General features: G+C 57.6%; 1 protein-coding gene across 2 annotated transcripts; it reads right to left on the bottom strand.

Annotated features, from left to right (window-relative positions):
• Positions 1-12,610, bottom strand: LOC128978443 (AN1-type zinc finger protein 5-like). Of its 2 annotated transcripts, none has more exons than XM_054396356.1 (7): positions 12,595-12,610; positions 11,824-12,128; positions 10,023-10,196; positions 7,208-7,301; positions 6,444-6,562; positions 2,447-2,557; positions 1-459 (listed from the first exon to the last, which is right to left on the bottom strand). In XM_054396356.1, exons 3-7 carry the CDS (start codon positions 10,171-10,173, stop codon positions 311-313), a joined length of 624 nt encoding a protein of 207 aa, XP_054252331.1. In that variant the 5' UTR covers positions 10,174-10,196; positions 11,824-12,128; positions 12,595-12,610; the 3' UTR covers positions 1-310. The 2 variants fall into 2 exon arrangements, with proteins under 2 accessions (XP_054252331.1, XP_054252332.1); XM_054396357.1 differs by having other exon boundaries at positions 10,023-10,191.
• Positions 12,611-21,420: the final 8,810 nt, after the last annotated feature.

Genomic DNA, 21,420 nt, shown 5'->3' with positions numbered 1-21,420 from the left:
CTGCCCCTGCCGTGCAAACCACCCCGTGCCAAACAAGTCTGAAGGGCTCAGGGCTGGATCAGCAGGTCAGGACAGTTCCTTTTCCCTCGGGAAGCTGCTCGGGAAACGGATCGCCTGAGCTGCGGGTGCTGGACGGGCAGGAGGGGGTAAGAGAGAGGTGCGAGGAGTCCCCCGGCTCCGGGGGCTCGTTCGTGTGCGCTGCCGGAGCCTCCGTCACACCAGCAGGGGGGCCGGGAGGAAGAGGAAGAAGGCTGGGAGGAAGGGGAGGAGCACCAGGCCACCGGGCTGCAGTTCGAGCTGCTCAGCCCCTTCACAACTTCTGGATCTTCTCGGCCACGACGACGGGGTTCTCCTTACGGATCTTCTCGGCAGCTTCTGCCTTGTAGTCGTAGGGGCAGGCGTGCATGTCGGAGTACCGGTGGATGGCGCAGAACAGGTTCCCGCAGCGGCAGTCGAAGCCTGAGGGGAGGAAGAGCAGAGATAAAGCTGCTTCAGCCTTGGGAAAGCAGCAGCACCACCCCCCCGGCTCCTCCCTGCCAGCCCAGGAAACTCCACCCCACGCTGAGAGAGGGTCGGACATGGGGAGTGCCACTGCCCTGGAGAGGAGAGAGGGAGGCTCGGTGTAGGGGACAGCCACAGCTGGCAAACCCACTCCTGTGAGTGCACCAGTTCCAGAGAGCCAGGGAGCTGCTGGAGAGGACAGGGAATACGAGGGCCAGTTCTGGGCTCCCCAGTTCCAGAGAGCCAGGGAACTGCTGGAGAGAGTCCAGGGGAGGCTACAGAGATGCTGAGGGGCCTGGAGCAGCTCTGTGAGGAGCAAAGGCTGAGAGCCCTGGGGCTGAGAGCCTGCAGAAGAGCAGCCCCAGAGGGGAGCTGAGCAATGCTCAGCAAGAGCTAAAGGAGCTGTGGGGGGCAAGAGGCTGGGGCCAGACTCTGCTCAGTGGTGCCCAGGGACAGGCCAAGGGGCAAGGGACACAAACTGGAACCCAGGAGGTTGCAGCTGAGCAGGAGGAGAAAGCTGTTTGGTGTGAGGGTGCTGGAGGCCTGGAGCAGGCTGCCCAGAGAGGTTGTGGAGTCTCCTTGTGTGGAGAGCTTCCAACCCCCCCTGGGCATTGTTCTCCTGGGCAAGCTGCTGTGGGTGCCCTGCTGGAGCAGGGGCTTGGCCTGGATGATCTCCAGAGGTCCCTTCCATCCCCACCATGCTGGGATTTTGGGATTCTATTCTCTGGGCAGCTCCAGCTGTCACAGTGGTGGGCATCACTCCCAGAGCAGCTGCTCTCCATGCTCCCTGGGGACAAGGGCCCTGCTGGGATGCAGAGTGCCAGATTGCTAATCCAGAGCAGGCTCCCCAGGCAGCCTGAGCTGGATCCAAGCTCTGCATGCCAGCCTGGCTCCCAGGGCAGCAGGCAGCAGCATCTGCAGTGCCCAGCAGTCAGCCAGTGAGCAGCAAAGCCTTCACCTCGTAGAGTTTTGAGCTATTCAAACCTTCAAAATTCATCATTCTGCCCCTTCCCTGCCAGGCAGGGCTGGTCAGCAGTGCTGCTGCTATCACAGCACAGTGGGAAAGCAAGGCAGGAGCAGGGAGGGGGTTTGCTGCAGCACAGCAGATCAGCCCTGGCAGTGAATCAGGCTCCTTCCCTTCACCTCTCCCCAGCTGCAGGCTGCAAGGACCACAAACACCTTGCTAGGAGATGCCAGTTTGCTCCTGTTTGAGAGAACTCATTTTATCCTCAAAGGGCATCTTGTCCAACCCCCCTGCAGGCAGCAGGGACAACTCCAGTCAGAGCAGGCTGCACAGGGACACATCCAGGCTGATCCTGAATGTCCCCAGGGATGAGGCCTCAACCACCTCTCTGGGCATCCTGTCCCAGTGTCTCCTCACCCTCCCTGTGCAGAACTTCCTCCTGATGTCCAACCTAACTCTGCCCTGCTCCAGTTTCAAACCACTGCCCCTCTTCCTATCCCCACAGCCCCTTCCAAACAGTCCTTCCGCAGCCTACCTGGAGGTCTCCTGCAGATATTGAAATGCAGCTCTGAGGTCTCCCTGGAGCCTTCTCCAGGCTGAACAGCCCCAACTCTTCCAGCCTGTCCCCATAGCAGAGGTTCTCCAGCCCTCCGATCATCTTTGTGGCCTCCTCTGGACCCCCTCCATTGGGTCCATGTCTCTCTTATGTTGGGGGTCCCACAGCTGGCCCCAGCACTACAGGTGAGGTCTCCCAAAGCAGAGGGGCAGGATCCTCTCTCTCCATCTCTGGCCACACTGCTTTGGATGCAGCCAAGGATGTGATTTGCCTTCTGACAGTTCCATTTGCAGGCCAGACCTTCCTTTCCTGCTCCCCTGTCTCTTGCAATGCAAAGTATCTTTTTGGAGTGGTATCTCCAGCCTCTGACCTTCTGAACCCAGGCCAGCAGGGCTAGGAAGGTGTCCCCACAGGCAGGCCCTTACCAGTCAGCCCAATCTTCTTCCTGCAGGTGAAGCAGCGATTCTTCTTCTGTTTGGGTTTCTCTGCAGCTGTCTTGTCCTCAGCAGTGCTCTGGGACACTTCAAGCAGGGTACCTGGAAGAGAGGCAAGAGTCTTGATAAAGCAAACACCACTTTGATCGATTCCAGGAGCTGCTTGGTGCCCTGATTACTCTGTGCCAGGTGCCTCCACGTCCACACTGCCACCCTGGTTTAAGAGCAGAGCTGATTCTGGTCAGGATTTGACTTCCCAGCTCAGTCTCTGCTCAGTGAGGCTCTTGCTGAAGTTCAGGACAGGTTTGCACAGCCAGGGGCTGCTCCTGGCAGTGAGGACACTGATGGGGAAGGATAGTTCCTGCCAAGGGCTGGGCTGCAGAAAGGCTCTGGCTTGGACTTGCTCTTGGGCAGACCAAGGGCATTGCCACAGCTGGTGCCACACCTCGGGGGGCAGGAAGGCAGAGGTGGCACCAGTGGGGAGGGGCAGACAGGACAGGTGACCCTCAACTGACCAAGAAGGGATTGCAGCCCATGGATGGCATCTTCAGGAGCAAGCTGAGGCATCCCCAGGGTCAAGCCTCTTCTTCAGTGGTTGCTATCCAAGGAGGACTCTGTCCCTTCTGCCTTTAATCCTGATCCATGTGTTCCTGAACCCAGGTCCAGAATCCAGCTACTGAATTCAGTTCCTGTCTGCTGCTGAACCCAGTCTGGGACATCCCCAGTGCCTGCCCCCAGTATCAGTGGTGACAGAGCCACCACTGCCACCAGGGGTTGGTTTCCATGTTGATTTTGTCTATCTTCCCATTTATTTCATGTCCTTGGTCTTGTTCCCATCCCAGCTGCTTTAGTTTCTGTCCCACCCCATCAGTCTCTCCTCTCTGGGAAGCAGAAGGCTTCACCGAGAGCCTCTGGCACTCATTTAGTGGCCAGCCCAAGCCTGACCCTTGACAACCAACACACCCCAAACTGAGAGATTTCATAGAGTCACAGAATGGGTTGGGTTGGAAAGGGACTCAAAGCTCATCCAGTTCCAACCCCCTGCCATGGGCAGGGACACCTCCCACCAGCCCAGGGTGCTCAGGGCCACATCCAGCCTGGCCTTGAACACCTCCAGGGAGGGGACAGCCACAGCCTCCCTGGGCAACCTGTGCCAGTCTCTCCCCACCCTCACTCTCAAGAATTTCTTCCTAATCTCCCTCTCTCCATCTCCATCTTCCTAATCTCAGTCTCCCCTCTTCCAGCTCAAAGCCATTGTCCCTCATCCTGGCACCACAAGCCCTTGGAAAAATTCCCTCCTTGGCTTTCTTGTAGTTCCCCCTTAAAGTCCTTCCCTTGTAGCACAAGATCTGCACCTCAGCCAGCCTCAGGTTTTCTCCCTGTTTCAAACTCCTCAACTCCAAGGCTCAGAAATTCCCAAGGAGTTCTCAGGGTCTAGCTATGGCACACAAAAGGTGACACAAGGCCACTGAGGTCCCACTGAGGAAAGGGAACACCAAACAGAGCTACTTGGTGCTTGCCACCACTTAACTGTGCTCTGCAGTCTCTGCACACAACTGAGCTCCACAGCTGAGCCCTGAGTTAATCTGAGCAGGGGGAAAAAATAAAATAAAGAAGTTAACCCCTTGTAAGTCCTACTAATTGTTTTGGCTGCCTCTTATGTAAGTGTTTCTCATATGTAGGTCTCAGGATGCTTTACACAGATACTCATCACTGCCTCTAATCTACCCAAAGGAAAACTGAGCCCTGAGAGGCAGAGAGAGAGGTCACAGATGCTTAGCAGGATTTCCTCCAGCTACCTAAGCAGGTTACAGGAGTCACCAGGAGGGAGGAGCTCCAGCTGCTTGCAGATACTCACCTGCAGAGCTGAAAACCAGGCCAAGGAGACAGGCAGAGAGAGCTTTGTGCTTCTGACCCTGAACAGCTTTCTGAAAGCTCCATGCAAAGGGCAGGCTCCCCCACAGACTCTTCCAAACCTCTCTTCCACCAAACTGTTTCTCACCAGCCTCTTGTGAATTGTCTCCTGGGCTTGCAGGCCAGGGACTAACTCATAGAATCACGAAGTGGTTTGACTTGGAAAGGAGCTTGAGGATCTTCAACCCCCCTGCCATGGGCAGGGACACCTCCCACCAGCCCAGCTTGCTCAAGGCCTCATCCTGCCTGGCCTTGAACACCTCCAGGGAGGGTTCACAACCTCCCTGGGCAACCTGTTCCAGTGTCCCCCCACCCTCACTGGAAAGAATTTCTTCCTATGTCCAGTCCATCTAAATCCAAGATGCCCAGCTGTGTGGTGAGGAGAGCCTGGGCTTTTAGCAACCAGCAGCTCTCAGGGGTTTTTAGCTGTCAACTGAGGTCAAGGAGGGTGGCTCCAGGGCAGTGTCACTCAATTACAGCCCCACTACACCACCTTGTAACTCAGTAACTGGAGGACCTATCCTGCTGGGCAACAATGCCCTCATTACTTTCAGTGCCCTTTTTGAGCTACTCACTCCAAGAAGGACATTGAGGGCCTTGCAACAGGTCCAGAGCAAGGTGACAAAGGTGGTGAAGAGTCTGGAGAACAGGGCTGGGGAGGAGCAGCTGAGGGACCTGGGGGTGTTTAGGCTGGAAAAGAGGAGGCTGAGGGGAGACCTCATTGCTTTCTCAGCTCCCTGACAGGAGGTTGGAGGCAGGTAGAGGTTGGTCTCTTCTCCCAAAGAACAAATGATTGGACAAGAGAAAGTGGCCTCAAGTTGCCCCAGGGGAGGTCTAGGTTGGACATGAGGAAAAATATCTTCACCTGGAGGGTTGCCAAGGCCTGGCCCAGGCTGCCCAGGGCAGTGGTGCAGTCCCCAGCCCTGGAGGGGTTTCAAAGCCCTGGAGATGTGGTGCTGAGGGCCATGGTTTGGAGGTGCCCTGGCAGTGCTGGGTTCAGGGCTGCTCTGAATGGTCTGAAAGGTCTCTTCTGACCAAAAGGATTCTTTGATTCTATGATTCAAGGCACCACTCTGTACACAAAGTGACAACAGAGGGGCAGATGTGTCTCCCACCACACTGGGTGACAACACCCAGGCCAGCAGCCACCCTTGGGCACCATCACAAATGTGTCTCCTCTCTCCCAAGACCACAGTGGCTCTGCCTCCCTTCCTCAAGAGACAGCAGGGAAGTGCAGGCAGCAGCAGGCTGTGGGATGCTCTGGGCTCTCTGCCATTCCCTGGGAGGGACTTCACAGGAGATTATCCTGCTGCCAGGCAGGCAGGGCTGGCAGCTCCTCAGCCCACAAAGCCAGCTCTGTGGGCCTGCCCTCAGGCACAGCCTTTTCTCTCCTCCCTGCTGCAGAAGCAGATCAGCTGTTTCTCCTCAGCTCTCTTTTGCTGGGTTCTCCTCCCCCTCTACCCTGCCCTGGTGAGGTCACACCTGGAATATTGCATCCAGGTCTGGGCTTCCCAGTTGAAGAGGGACAGGGATCTGCTGGAGAGAGTCCAAGGGAAGGCCACAAGGATGCTGAAGGGACTGGAGCACTGCCTGGTGAGGAGAGGCTGAGAGCCCTGGGGCTGTTTAGTCTGGAGAAGAGAAGACTGAAAGGGGATTCAATAAATGTTTAGAAATATCTGAGGGCTGGGGGTCAAGAGGGAGGGGACAGGGACAGGCTCTGCTCAGCTGCACCCTGGGATAGGACAAGGAGCAATGGATATAAACCACAGCACAGGAGGTTCCATCTCAACAAGGGGAAGACTTCTTCACTGTGAGGGTGACAGAGCCCTGGAGCAGGCTGCCCAGAGAGGTTTGTGGAGTCTCCTTCTCTGGAGCCTTTCCAGCCCCATCTGGATGTGTTCCTGTGTGAGCTGGATTCTATGGTCCTGCCCTGGCAGGGGGGTTGGACTCAATGATCTTTGGAGGTCCCTTCTAACCCCTAATGACCTGGGATCCTGTGCCCCTCCTGGAGGTATATATACTATATATATACTCAGTGCTATACTCAGACTGAGATCAGCATCACTCAGTCTACCTGATGAGGAAGATGCTGATGAGACTTCTTCTGCCTTGCCAAGTTCTTCTGCCTCGTTGCTGGTTTCTTCTCTGGATATGCTCATGGCTGTCATCTGATGGGTCACAGGAGTCTGGGCACTGGGAGCACAAACAAACAAACAAATAAAGCAGAGAGCAAACACAGAGGTTTGCTGCTGACAAACAGCTATGTGGGAGAGACCTTCAGCACAGAAAGTTAATTGCATGATACTCAGAGATAGCTCAGGAGTACAGTAGGCCAAATCCCCCTGAGAATTGGGATCAAAGTTCTTTGTAGACAGGAATAGAATCAATCTGTGATGATCTCAGCTTCCTCTTCCACCCAGTTCTATCTCAAAGCCAACACAACAGCCCAGGCAAACAAGCCCAGGGCCAGGGAACAGTTATGAGTCAGGACTGTAAGTGATGGCAGAGCTCAATGCAGGACAACCTTCCTTCTTGTCTCATGAGACCAAGGTCCCTAATCCTGCTGTCATTGCTTCCAGACTGGAAGGTGCTTTCACTTCAGACTGAGTGGAAACCAAAGCTCAACTCAGCTACTGACAGCCAAGGGGCACTGGGATGCCACTCAGTTTACCAGAAGTTTTAACTGCACATCACCAGGGACATCTCAATCTCCCAGATAAACCAGGGTCACAAAGAGCAGCTCTACAGATCCCCTTGGCCTGATGAAAGACAAGAGCCTACCCCTTGTGCCCCAGGGGTGGCTGTAGATCCAAAGCCCACCCCAGGCTGTGCCCCTACCTGGCTTTTGCATCCTCAGGCATGGAGTCTCCCTCCGCACGCTGCCCTGCGATCGACTCGGAGGCCATGGGGCTGCTGCTGGCACCAGTGGGGGCTGCAAGACAAGGGCACAAGCTTGGAAAACTCCTTCAAATGCCAGCAACTTCCTCAGGTCCCAGGCAGACAAAGATTAAGGAGGATGAGCACTTCCAGCAGGCTTTAAAGTCCCGATTCCTAGCAGGAGCTGAGAGGGACCAACCCCAGTGGGATCACTCTCACAGCTCCTATTTTTACACTCTCTTCTCTGAATTTGTTCATAGAGGATAACAGAGAAGGGCTGGATGGATCCAGGATCAGGACTGAGTCCCTGTATCAGGATCACACAGCCCTCTGAAATGTGCTGCTGGTCTTCAAGAGAGCAGCAGGCCTTGTTTATGGAGATCTGCTCAGCTCCTCGGAGTCTGCAAGCTCCCTTTGGAGAGACAAAGGTTTGTCTGCAGCAGCTCCATGCTGAACACCTGGGGATTTAACATCTGGAACCAATGGCACCTCCAGCCTCTGCAGGGCTTGGGGGTGCTGGGGGTGCAAAGGTGGAGCTGAGCCAGCACTGAGCACTGCCAGCCCAGCCCCAGCCCTGTCCTGGGCTGGTCCCCAGCAGGGTGGGCAGCAGGGGCAGGGAGGGGATTCTGCCCCTCTGCTGTGCTCTGCTCAGAACCCCCCTGCAGTGCTGGGGCAGCTCTGGAGCCCTCAGCACAGCACAGACAGGGAGCTGGTGCAGCAGGGCCAGAGGAGGCCACAGCAATGCTGGCAGGGCTGGAAGCCCTCTGCTGGGAGCCAGGCTGAGAGAGTTGGGCTTGGGCAGCCTGCAGAGGAGAAGGCTCCAGGGAGACCTTCTGGTGGCCTTGCAGTGCTTCAAGGGCTGAGCAGAAAGCTGGGGACAGACTTTGGAGCAGGGCCTGTTGGGACAGGACAAGGGAGGATGGTTTGGAACTGCAAGAGGGAGATTGAGAGTGGGAGAAGGGAGAAATGTTTGACCCTGAGGGTGCTGAGAGCCTGTCCCAGACTGCCAGAGAGGTGGGAGCTGCCCCATGGCTGGCACCACTGCAGGTCAGGTTGTTTGGAGCATTGAGCAACCTGCTCTGGTTGGGGATGTGTTCCTGGGGTTGGTCTGGATGACCTTGAAGGTCCCTTCCCACCCAAACCATTCTGTGAGTTGATGATTCTTGGGTTTCCCTTCTCTCCCTCAGCCCTGCAAAGCAAACTCTGCCCCAGCAGCAACATTCTCCTGTATGGAAGTGCTGCAGTCACCAACACACCTCCAGCACAACCTCTCCAAAGCATGAGAAGCAGATCCTCACCTACTGAATGAACTTGGCTTCAACAGAAACATGCTGGCTTATGTCAGCTGACATCTAAGTCAGGGTCTTTAGGGAACCTCTTTATCAGGAAGAGCCAAGTTCCTTCCTAACATCTATTTTGGGTGGGGAATTCAAGGAAAGCCATCAAGGACCAGAACTGTGGAAGCTCTCTACAGGGTGGTGCCCACCAGCACCTCCCAGTCTGTACATGGGGCATGTCCACAAACCCTCAGCAACAGAAAATCCTGGAAGTGATGGGAAGAGCTTCCTGTGCACCCAGCTGTGATGTGGCAGCTACCTTTAGCTGCAGGAAATGAACCTGTCATGTCGTTGCTTGTGACTGACAATGCTGTTGAGATAAGGAAATGAGACCAACCCAAAAGGCCAAATTCTTCCCAAATGAGTAAAATTCCATTTGAGGCATCTCTTGCGGTTCCCAGCAGTCAGCAGGTAACTGAGGGAGCAGGTGATGAGTCAAGATCTGTCAGTGCAAGTGAAAGGGGGTACAGGAGAGCTGGGAAGGGACTGGTGACAAGGGCTGGGAGTGCCAGGATGAGGGACAATGGCTTTGAGCTGGGAGAGGGGAGATTGAGAGATGGAGATAAGGAAGAAATTGTTGAGAGTGAGGGTGGGGAGAGACTGGCACAGGTTGCCCAGGGAGGTTGTGGCTGTCACTTGCCTGGAGGTGTCCAAGGCCAGGCTGGATGAGGCCTTGAGCAAGCTGGGCTGGTGGGAGGTGTCCCTGCCCATGGCAGGGGGTTGGAACTGGATGAGCTTTGAGGTCCTTCCCAACTCAAACCGTTCTGTAAATCTATGAAATTCTGTAGTTTACTGGAAGCTGCTAACTGGGAGAGGGCTTCAGAGACAGCTGGGACTGGGAAAAAAACAGCTGAACCCCTCACAGGGAAGTGAAGCACTCAGAGGCTCAGGGCTTTGATTTTGAGGCTGGGGTCTGCATGGAATGGGAAAGATAGGAGTTTTCTACGAGAGAGTAAATTTGCTGGTGGCCAGTACCAGTACACCAGTATTAGGGCTGGGAACATCTGTCTGATGAGGAAAGGCTGAGACACCTGGGACTGCTTAGACCAGAAAGACTTGGATGAGATCTTATTAATGTTTACAATTATCTGGGGGGTGGTGTCAAGAAAAAGGGGCCAGGCTCTTTCCAGTGATGTCCTGTGGTAGGACAAGGGACAACAGACACAAACTGGAACCCAGGAAGTTCCACCTCAACATGAGGAGAAACTTCTTTGGTGTGAGGGTGCTGGAGGCCTGGAGCAGGCTGCTCAGAGAAGTTGTGGAGTCTCCTTCCCTGGCGACTTTCCAGCCCCATCTGGATGCATTCCTGTGTGACCTGCCCTGGGTGATCCTGCTCTGGCAGGGTCGAGCTTCACAGATCCCTCCCAACTGCTACCATCCTGCGATTCTCTCCCAGCTGCTTAGCAGAGTTTGCACCCAGGCACCTGTTCAGTCCCTACCTGAGGGGCTGATGCGGTCGCTGCTCTGCTGGCGCTGCAGGAACTCCTTGTAGCAGACGGAGCACATGCCGTTGGTGCGGGGGCTGCCATAGAAGCCACAGCCCGTGGTGCACAGCAGAGGCACCTGGGTCTGGTTGGTCTCCTGAGCCATCTTCCCTCCTCCAAGGCACTGAGCTAGCAACAGGAATAAAAGGAGACAGCTGTCAGGGCCGGGGGAGCTCACTCGGGGTATGCAGCAGCTGAGGAGGAAGGAGCACAAAGGATCCCGCGGGAGTCCGGCTCCTGCGCGGGCACAGCACAGCCCCCGGGCATGGGATATGCTCAAACTGCTGGAGAGGGTCCAGAGGAGGCCACAGAGTGATCAGAGGGCTGGAAACCTTCCCTGTGGGGATAGGCTGGGAGAGCTGGGGGTGTTCAGCCTAGAGAAAAGAAGGCTCCAGGGAGGCCTCAGAGCAGCCTTCCAGCACCTGAAAGGGCTCCAGGAGAGCTGGGGAGGGACTTCTGACAAGGACTGGGAGTGACAGGATGAGGGAGAATGGCTTTGAGCTGGGAGAGGGGAGACTGAGACTGGAGATGATGAAGAAATTGTTGGCAGTTAGGGTGGGGAGAGACTGGAACAGGTTGCCCAGGGAGGTTGTAGCTGCTCCCTCCCTGGAGGTGTTCAAAGCCAGGCTGGATGAGGCCTTGAGCCTCCCTGGGCTAGTGGGAGGTGTCCCTGCCCACAGCTGGGGGTTGGACCTGGATGATATTCAAGGTCCCTTCCAACCCAAACCATTCTGTGACTATGAATATCCAGGCCTGGAAAGCAGCCACAGGATCCACTTCCTGGGGCCTCCAGGCACCCAGAGCTCAGCTGCCAGAGCTCCACTGCCCAGAGCCAGGCTGAAAACCAACAGGAACCAACCTCTGGAGCTCCCTCCTCAAAGCACGAGGCTCCTTAAACTCCCAGGGACAAACAAGCACACAAGACCCAAACAATTGGCTCTCCAAGGGTAACAAGAAGTGCCATTGTGGAGCAACTAATGACTCCTGCAAACAGCAGAACAAAGAATGCCTCTCAAGCAGCAGTGGCCAGCCTTATCAGTTACATTTTGCACGGGTTTGTTCTCATTTCCAGGCTGTTTTACTTTTTTAGTGCTCAGGAAGATGACGTAAGTGGTGCAAAAAGAACTCACTGACTCAGTTCTGACACACTCCTGTATTTCCAGCCACACACCACTTAGCACAGTTAGGCTGAACATAAGGGTAAGGTTTCTTTCCAGCAGGAAAGATGCGATCCTGGAACACCTTCCCGAGGGAAAGAACAGCCGCCATGGAACCTGCTTTTTTAAAATGGATCTCAACATCACACTTGAGTTACCTCCAAAGCCAGGGACTGGCCCCTTCCACCCACAGGTGGTGCAGCCAAACTGCACCGCACCCCTTCAAACCAGAACCCTAAGCACCAACTCCCAGCAACAACAAATACCAGGTGTGTGCCAACGACATGGCTGTGGCCAGTCCAGCTTGGGTGGAGGACAAGGGGAGAGGATTTTGTGGGACTCTGGTGGTGCTGGTGGCTCCAGCTTGGGTGCAAAGACACAGCCTTGCTACTGGGAGTCCCCAGCAGCGATCTCCTTTGCGAGTTTCACAAAGTATCCATCACCACACAACTACCCCTGCTGCTTTCTTTCATGGCAGGCTGGTTGGACTAGATGATCTAATTTAAGGTCCCTTCCAACCCAAACCACTCTGTGATTCTATGACTCTATGAAAATTTGCTCCACTACAGGAATAAAGAACAGGAATAAGAAATAATTACCCTCCCAGGAGTGCTCCCGTGGGATGGAAGTGGATCAGCTCTGGTTTAGTTCTCTTTCTCCTCAGCTGGGTGATTCGAATCTCCCCTCCACATTCGTGGCTCCCCTTGCAGAGCTCAGATCAGCACTCCCATTACCAGACCAGAAATCCTTCCCAGCACAAGCCGACCTCTCCTTCGGCACCAGCAGCCAAGGGAGCCTCCTCCGCACCAGACCCGGCAGGCTGGATCCCCGCAGAGGCAACCGTCTGGCAACCACTTCTACACACGGATGAATTTTCAGGAATCACTTCGGATTTTGAGCGTCCCTGGAGAGAGATGACGATGACTGCTGTGACCTCGGACGAGTTCAGCTCTCCCTTTGCCAGCAGCCCAACGATGACCTGCCGTGGGAGCCGAGCAGCTTATGGCTTCCAAAACCAGCTGAAAAGAAGAACCCTGAAGGACACCGAACCCCTCCCGCTGCCTCTGAACCCCACGCCCTGGCAGGCCGGGGCGAGCCAAGTACCCGGCCGAGTGCCCAGGGAAAGCCCCAGGCCACCCGCCCACTCCGTGCCCTCCTGCCCCAGCCACTGCCCGGGCGAAGGCCGGCGTTGCCCCGGAGTTTTCCCGTACCCCCCCACCCCGGCCCACTCCGCCGCAGCCGGGCCCCGCGCCCAGTTCGCCGGCCGCGGCAAAAATCGAGGCCGAGGCCTTGCGGCCTGCGCGGCGGCGGCCGGAGCCACCCTGGGCCGGGCCGGACCAGGCCGCTGGGCCGCGCCGGGCCCCACTCACCGGCGGCAGAGGCAGGCTGGCGGGCGGGCGGCCGCCGGGCCAGGCCGGGTAGGGCCGGGCCAGGGCGGCCGCCGGGAAGCTCAGGCAGGCAGCGGACAAGGCAAGCTGCCGGGAAACATGGCGGGCGCGGCCGGCGGGACCGCGGCCCCCGAGCGCCCTCCCCCGGGGAGGGCCCGGCCCGGGCGGGACTGGGGGAACGGGACGGGGCCTGCAGCCCGGACTGGACAGGGCTCTCCAGAGGGGCTTGAGGCATAGCTGTGCCCCGTCTATAGGGCAAGGGGCTGTGACCCCTTCCCAGCTACAGGGGCTGAGTATGGCTGTGCCCCGGTTACAGGGGAAGGGGCTCTGACCCCCTCCCAGCTATAGGGACTAGGGTGTAGTTGTGCCCCGGTTACAGGGGAAGGGGCTCTGACCCCCTCCCAGCTATAGGGACTGGGGTGTAGTTGTGCCCCGGTTACAGGGGAAGGGGCTCTGACCCCCTCCCAGCTATAGGGACTGGGGTATGGCTGTGCCCCGGCTATAGAGGAAGGGGCTGTGACCTCCTCCCAGCTATAGGGATTGGGGTGTGGCTGTGCCCCAGCTATGGGGGAAGGGGTTTTGACCCCTTCCAGCTATAGGGGCTGGGGTAGATGTTTGCCTCATCTGTAGCTGAGGGGTTGAGACCCCTCTGTGGTATAAGGGATGGGACAAAGCCGACTCCCAGACTCCCCTGTAGAAAGAGGATCCAGGACACCCTGCTAGAGGGGCTGGGACACAGTCAGACCCAGCTGTAGGAAGGGGGCTGAGCCATTGCTCAAATGTTGTCATGACCCAGCTCCTCAGGGGACTGATTCACCTCTAAGTCTGTGTGCCCCTGCCCAGGGTCTAGGTCTGAGCTTTGTGCCTAGGGTCATAGAATAAACTCACAGACTGGTTTGGCTGGGAAGGGACCTTTAAAGCTCACCCAGTCCAAGCCCCCGCAGTCGGCAGGGACATCCCCTGGTTGCTCAGATCCCCAGCCTGACCTGCAATGGTGCCAGGGAGGGGGCAGCTCCCACCTCTCTAGGCAACCTGGGACAGGCTCTCACAACCTCAGGATCAAAAATGTCTTCCTTCTGTCTGGTCCAACTCTACTTGGTCCAGGATTGGGGTCTGTGCTCAGGGCCCACACTTCCCACTGCTCTCAGAGGGTGCCCAGGGCCGATCCCCAAAGGACAAAATGTCCCTTGCCCAGCCAGGCAGGGATTTTGGGAACATCCACAAAAAAAACCTCTGGGAACCCACCACCAAGCTCTGCTCGGGTGTCTCCCCACCATCTTGCTGGTCTTGGGGTCTAGAAAAAACTTTGTGTGTTTGCCCAAAGCCCTGGGCAAGCTCTGGATGCAGGGTTTCCCCTTGTCTTTGGTTGTGGCACGGGCAAGGCTCTGCTCTCAGGGCAGCTCTCAGGGTCACCTCAAGCACCCGATGGGTGCAGTTTGGTTTCATCTGCAGTGCCTGGTATGGGAAAAGAACTCAGCTGAGGGGCCGGGCAGGTGATGGCCGAGCACCCCCAGACCCCCGAGCATCCCTGGTGCCCGAGCGCCAGCACCGGAGAGACCTGCACATGCGGGTCCTGGCCACCAGGTGGCACCAGGCACCCACGCGAAGGTGCCGCCGTGATTTTTTTTTTTTTTTTTTTTTTTTTTTTCCCCCCCACACCCCCCCAGCACCCTGCAGCCCCCTGCCCATGTGCCTGGCACCCTCCCCGCACCCATCGCTCACCGCCAGCCCAGGCGCCAGCAGAGCAGAGTGGGACCCTCTAGACACTGGAGCCCCACGAGAGTCAGCAGGCTAAGGAGAGACACTCAGTTAATGAGGGACCCTTGGCTAACATGGGCTGGGGGCAACAAGCCCCAGCCTGGGGTGACCCTGACCCCTGGGGGCTCTCCATGCACACTTCCCCCCAGAGCTGCCATCCTTCTTCCCAGGTTCTTTGGCTTTACCCAGTGGGACAGGAAGGGGGATCAGGGTGGCTTTTTGGGGGGCAGAGCCTTCCCCAGCCCCAGCTGAGCTAGTGAAGTGCAGGGGATGCTCTGCAAGGGTGGTCACAACTCGACCAGGAGCTTCATAGCCCCTGAGATCCCACCTGCAGCTGGGGCAGCACAGCAGGAGCAGGAGATACCTTGCTGGGGGACATGGGGCAAGGGTGGTGGTGGGGCACAGGCAGCAGGACAGGGCCACCAGCAGGGCTCAGAAGATCCAAGGTCCCAACGATGCTCCAGCCTGAGGTTTAGAGCCAAAGCTGCAGTGAGCTCCTGGCTGACGCAGCCTGGGTTTGTCCTTCCCCTGCTTGATCTCTGCTTATAACACAATCCCAGAATCCCAGCATGCTGAGGTTGCAAGGGACCTCTGGAGATCATCCAGGCCAGCCCCCCCCCTGCAGGGCACCCACAGCAGCTAGCCCAGCACCACAGTGCCCAGGGGGGGTTGGAAGCTCTCCACACAAGGAGACTCCACAACCTCTCTGGGCAGCCTGCTCCAGGCCTCCAGCACCCTCACACCAAAGAGGTTTCTCCTCTTTTTCAGGGGAACCCTCCTGGGTTCCAATTTGTGCCCACTGCCTTTTGTGCAGTCCTGGGCACCACTGAGCAGAATCTGGCTCCAGCCTCTTGCCCCCCACAGCTCCTTTAGCTCTTGCTGAGCATTGCTCAGATGCCCTTTGGGGCTGCTCTCCTCCAGGCTCTCAGCCCCAGAGCTCTCAGCCTTTGCTCCTCACAGAGCTGCTCCAGACCCCTCAGCAGCTTTGCAGCCCCCACTGGATTCTCTCCAGCAGTTCCCTGACTTTCTTGAACCCAGAACTGGACCTAGTATTGCAGATGTGGCCTCACCAGGGCAGACTAGAGGGGAAGGAGAACCTCCTTTGGTCACACTCTTCTTGATGCCCCCAGCAGACCATTGTCCTTCTAGCCCACAAGGGCACATTGCTGGCTCATGGGCAGCTTGTTGTCCACCATCACTCCCAGATCCTGCTCCACAGAGCTGCTTCCCAGCAGGCCCCCCCCTCTCCTGTCCTGCTGGAGGGAGTTGTTCCTCCTGTGTTGCAGGACCCTACACTTACCCTGGCTGAACATTGTGAAGTTTCCCTCCACCCAGCTCTCCAGCCTGTCCAGGTCTCTCTTAATGACAGCAGAGCCTGAGGAGGTGTCAGCCACTCCTCCCAGTTTGGTACCATCAGGCACACTGCTGGGCACACTCTGTTCCTTCACCCAGGGCGTGGATGAAGATGTTGAACAAGCCTGGTCCCAGCCCTGACCTTTGGGGAACACTGCAAGCTACAGACCTCCAACTAGACTTCCCCACTGCTCACAGCCCTCTGAGCTCTGCCCTGCAGCCAGCTCTCATCCACCTCAAGCCAGCCGGCAGCGCTGCGGTCACGCCCTGCTGTCACTGCCATCATCTCCATCTGCCCCGGAGCCCTGGCAGCGAGAAAGGAGCTGCCTCCATCTCTGCCTGTCTGCCTCAGCCTTCTCCTCGCTGTCTTCTCCGCCTGGGTTATCTAATGGCCATGGCAGAGCCATCTAAATGTCACTCACTAATGGGAGCAGGGCGTGCGCGGAGGGAGCGCCAGGGCCAGCCTGGGTGGGAGAAGCAGGAGCGAGGCGGCATCGATTTGCAGCCAATTATCAGCGTTATCAAAGCAGAGCAATTAAAGGCTGAGGACACAGCTCCAACCTGCTGCCAGACGAAGGGCTCAGCCCAGCACAGCCACCCCCAGGCCCCTGCACGCACGCCAGGCTGGCCGGCAGGTCTGTGCCCGCGGGTGGCACCGGAGAGTGGGCACAGCCGGGCGGGCACGGCCGGCCCCGGCTCGGCAGCCTCTGCCCAGCAGCCTTTGCCCAGCAACCTGTGCCCAGCAGCCTCTGCTCAGCAGCCTGTGCCCAGCAGCCTCTGCTCAGCTTGTTTTCCTCCCCGAGTTAATCTCCCAGCCCACTCCCTTCCCCTGCTGCAGCCAAGATGTGCTTCCATCTGGCTCTCCCCAAGCCCAGGCACGGTGGAGGGCTCTGGGGATGGCTGGCAAAGCTCTGCCCAGGGCTCCTGCCTGAAGAGCTGCAGGAATTTGGCTCATTTCTCATCCTTAGGGACTTCCATAAAATCTGTTCCCCCCTCATGTCCATCCCTCCTTCTCCCTCCTCATATCCCCCCATCCCTCTCCCTCTTCATATCCATCCCTCCTCACACCCATCCCTCCTTCTCCCCCCTCATGTCCACCCCTCCTTCTCCCTCCTCATATCCATCTCTCCTTCTCCCCTCTCATGCCCACCCTTCCTTCCCCCTCCTCACATCCACCCCTCCTCCTCCCCTCTCATGTCCATCCCTCCTTCTCCCTCCTCCTCCTCAACACACAGGGGCTGGCTCCAGCCCTGCTGCACCCCAGGGCTCTCCCAAGCTGCCAGCTGGATGCTGGTCTCAGGAGAATTTGGTTCCTGATGCTCTGGCAGGGTGAAGCTCAGGGTCACACAGCTCACAGTGAGGCTGCTTGCATCCCTTCCTTGGTGGGCAGTGGTTGGCAGCACCTGAGATGGCAATGGGGACCAGACCCCCAGCTCCAAATGTATGCCCAGGGTGGTGTGGACTTGGGCAGTACCCACAGCTTGGGGAGCCTTGGGATGTAGCAGGAGCTTTGCACATTGTCTCCAGCACTGGGAAGTGTCAGAAGTCTCCATCCGCAGAGGCAAACTCAAAGCCAAGATCAATCCCTGGTTGAGCAGAACCCAAATCCCCCCCCCAGCCCCAGCCTCATCCCTAGGGATGAGCTCCCCACTGACAGAACAGCTTGGGAGCAGCAGATCCAGCAGCCAGCCCAGGAGATGCTCCCAGAGTGGAGGGAAGGAAGGACCATATGGGGTCTGGGAGGGAGTTCAAACAGAAAGCCACCCAGGCTGGCAGCAGAGAGAGCCCTGTGCCAGGTCTCACCATGGAGCATTGCCACTGCCCCAGGAAAGGAGCAGAACCTGAGCCCCAGCACCCTGTCAACTCCATGGCCACCACCACCTCCCTCTCCCTCAGTGCCCAGCCCCTGCTCTGGTCATGGAATCACAGACTCACAGGCTGGGATGCATGGGAAGGGACCTTCCAAGCTCATCCAGTCCAAGCCCCTGCAGCCAGCAGGGACATCCCCAACCAGAGCAGGTTGCTCACAGCCCCACACAGCCTGACCTGCACTGGTGCCAGCCATGGGACAGCTCCCACCTCTCTGGGCAGCCTGGGACAGGCTCTCAGCACCCTCAGGGTCAAACATTTCTCCCTTCTCTCCACTCTCAATCTCCCTCTTGCAGTTCCAAACCATCTCCCCTTGTCCTGTCCCAACAGGCCCTGCTCCAAAGTCTGTCCCCAGCTTTCTGCTCAGCCCTTGAAGCACTGCAAGGCCACCAGAAGGTCTCCCTGGAGCCTTCTCCTCTGCAGGCTGCCCAAGCCCAACTCTCTCAGCCTGGCTCCCAGCAGAGGGCTTCCAGCCCTGCCAGCATTGCTGTGGCCTCCTCTGGACCACAAATCCCCTCCCTGCCCCTGCTGCCCACACTGCTGAAGATCAGCCCAGGATAGGGCTGGGGCTGAGCTGGCAGCGCTCGGTGCTGGCTCATCTCCAGCTTTGCACCCCCAGCACCCTCAAGGCCTTCTCCCCAGGGCTGCTCTCCAGCCCTTCATCCCCCAGCCTGGACTGGTACTGGGAGTTGCCCCAACCAAGCTGCAGGACCTTGCACTTGGCCTTGTTGTGTACCTCATGAGGTTCACCTGGTCCCACTTCTCCAGCTCAGGTGTGCCAACTGCACCACTCAGGCTTGATGCCATCTGCAAACCTCCTCAGGGTGCACCTGATCCCACTGTGCCATTGCTGGGGATGTCCAACAGCACCGGCCCCAGTACAAACCCCTGAGGGACACCACTGGACGTTGAGGCATTGACCACTGCCCTCTCAATGCAACCATCCAACCTTAATCCAATTCTCCAGTTCAGAGGGAAGGATATTCTGGGGGAGGGGGATCCAAACCCAGCTAGGCACCCTCCAGAGTTCTTCCCTGGCCCACCCTTGGCAGGTAACACAGTAACCCAGTGCCACTCCAGCCCCTGACTGCAGCCCCCCGTGCTGCCTGTCTGCATGACACACATCTGGGGAGGAAGAGAGGTGCCAGGGTGGGGGCATAAAACCCTTTTAACAGGCTCAGTGGGTTAGAAACCCCCTTGCAATCACCACCTTCTCCTTGTCCGGGGCACACAAAGGACTCTCTGGGGTGCCAGGCACGCTCCTGACAAACCCAAAGGCGACTCTGGGAGCCAGGAGGAAACAAGGGACACGGGGAGCCCTTTCAGCTGCTGCTATTTGGTTGCAAACTGCTTAATTTCCTGAACAAAAAATTATATTTTTGTTGTTGTTGTTGTTGTGATGGAAGGAAGGCACTTTTTTGGCATGGTACAATCCCAGGGCTATTCATCCGTCGCCACAGCAACGAGCTCCATCAATGGCCATCCAAGATTGAGGATGATTAGAGACAACATGTAAAAGGTGGAAGATGCTGGGCACCTCACAAACCTCATCTTCCCAAATGACTTGAATTATCCTCATTATTTCTCCCCCAGGGCCAATTCACTCCCCCGGGGCCGCAGGAGACATCTCTGTTATGTAAACACGGAAAGAGCTGAGTTATGAGAGCAGGAGGAGGAGGAGGAGGAGGAGGAGGAGGGAACAGACCCTTCTGCTGGGGACTGACCTGGAAAGCTCGTGGCATGGAGGATGAAACCTTCTGAGATGCTCCAAGAGCTCCAAATGTCTGCCTGTGGCAGGGCTGTGGAGGAGAGAGGCCATGCTGCTGTTCATAGTCACAGAATGGGTTGGGTTGGAAGGGACCTGAAAGCTCAGCCAGCTCCAACCCCCTGCCATGGGCAGGGACACCTCCCACCAGCCCAACTTGCTCAAGGCCTCATCCAGCCTGGCCTTGGTCACCTCCAGGGAGGGGACATCCACAGCCTCCCTGGGCAACATGTGCCAGTCTCTCCCCACCCTCATTGCCAACAATCTCTTCCTCATCTCCACTCTCAATCTCCCCTCTCCCAGCTCAAAGCCATTGTCTCTCCTCCTGTCACTCCCAGCCCTTTTCTAAAGTCCCTCCCCAGCTCTCCTGGAGCCCCTTCAGGTACTGGAAGGCTGCTCTGAGGTCTCCCTGGAGCCTTCTCTTCTCTGGGCTGAGCAGCCCCCAGCTCTCACATCCTGTCCTGTTGGGGCAGCAGGAAGCATGACTGAGCTTCAGGGTGGCCAAAACCTCTGCTTGGCCCCAGGATCTTGCACCCTCCCACAGCTCTGCGTTGAGCTGTGCTGCTCCATCCGTGTGTCCTTGTGGCCAAGAAGGCCAAAGGTCTCCTGGGGTGCATGAAGAAGAAGAGTGTGGCCAGCAGGTCAAGGGAGGTTCTCCTCCCCTTCTACTCTGCCCTGGTGAGACTCCTCTTGGAGTTCTGGGTCCAGTTCTGGGCTCTCTGGGCTCCCCAGTTCAGGAGGAACAGGGAACTACTGGAGAGTGTCCAAGGGAGGCTATGAGGATGCTGAAGGGACTGCAATATCTGAGTGATGAGGAAAGGCTGAGAGCCCTGGGGCTGGTTAGCCTGGAGAGGGGAAGGCTGAGAGGGATCTGATCTGAGGGGTGGGGGGGGGCAAGAAGGTGCCAGGCTGGGCCAAGCTCTCTTCAGTGGTGCCCTGTGACAAGACAAAGGGCAGTGGATACAAACCAGAACCCAGGAGGTGCCACCTCAACATGAGATAAAACTTCTTTGGTGTGAAGGTGCTGGAGGCCTGGAGCAGGCTGCCCAGAGAGGTTGTGGAGTTTCCTTCTCTGGAGGCTTTCAAGATCCACCTGGATGTGGTCCTGTGTGCCCTGCTTTGGCAGGGAGGTTGGAGTGGATGATCTCTGGAAGTCCCTTCCAACCCCTCCCATTCTATGATCCTTTGCACATAGCAGGGAGCTTCAAGCCAGTTTGCACTTTAGGGACCAAGTCTATCACCCACCACCCCCTGTTTTGGGGGCAAAGCAGAGGGAAAGAGGTCACTGAAGCCTGGTAGAGGTGTGGCACGGCCTGGTGGAGGGGTTTCCTGTGGAGACAGTGTCCATGGGGCTGTGCTGAAGGCTGGCAGCTGTGAAACTTTAATGCCCACCTGCAATATTGATGGTGCTCTCCTCAGCAGGGCAGGAGCTGTGCTCAGCAGGATGAATATTTCATGGGTGGCTCCGTGCCGGGATTTCGGGGGGGGGTTCCTCCACTGCTGCTGCATCCCCACCCTGCTGCATCCCCACCCTGCTGCATCCCCACCCTGCTGCATCCCCACCCTGCTGCAAAGTCTGAGCCATCCTCTGTGCAGAGGGTGATGATGGCAGCCAGAGCTCCACCAAAATAATCTGAGGTTGTCTGGGCCCCTGACCAAGGTGGGATGTGTCCTTCTGGGCATCTCCTTGCTCCAGAGGAATGGCAGAGCCCAGGTGCAGGGCTGGAGGGGGCTCCATCAGGACTTCCCAAACTGCTGCCAGTGGATGTGCCCCAGCCCAGGTGCCACAGCACTGGGTGGGTGGCCTGGAGTGCCCTCCAAGCCCCAGGCTGGGCTATCCTGGGGTCACTGCAAGGGACAGGGACAGCAGCTGCCCCAGTGCTGTCCTCCCTGGCCATGGCAGGGCTGTCCCCAACGCTGCACATTCCTTTCTCAGGGACATGTGGTTGCATGGGAGGTGAAGGCCAGTGAAGAGGTGGCTGGGACCCAGATCAGCTCCATGGGTGCACCCCTGCCATGAGCCAGGGCTCTCAGAGCCAGCACTGATCCAAACTGAGTCACCC

Source organism: Indicator indicator, chromosome 36, assembly GCF_027791375.1.
Source record: "Indicator indicator isolate 239-I01 chromosome 36, UM_Iind_1.1, whole genome shotgun sequence".
Taxonomy (NCBI): Eukaryota; Metazoa; Chordata; class Aves; order Piciformes; family Indicatoridae; genus Indicator; species Indicator indicator.
The sequence above is the reverse complement of the archived record's forward strand: the minus strand, read 5'-3'. Positions and strand labels throughout refer to the sequence as shown.

Excerpts from the sequence above, each read along its gene's own strand:
- LOC128978443 (XM_054396356.1), bottom strand. The coding sequence starts at position 10,173 with ATGGCTCAGGAGACCAACCAGACCCAGGTGCCTCTGCTGTGCACCACG. Across the intron at positions 2,558-6,443 it reads ATCAGCATCTTCCTCATCAG|GTACCCTGCTTGAAGTGTCC; the intron begins GTAGACTGAGTG and ends CCTCTCTTCCAG. Across the intron at positions 460-2,446 it reads GAAGAAGATTGGGCTGACTG|GCTTCGACTGCCGCTGCGGG; the intron begins GTAAGGGCCTGC and ends TCCTCCCCTCAG.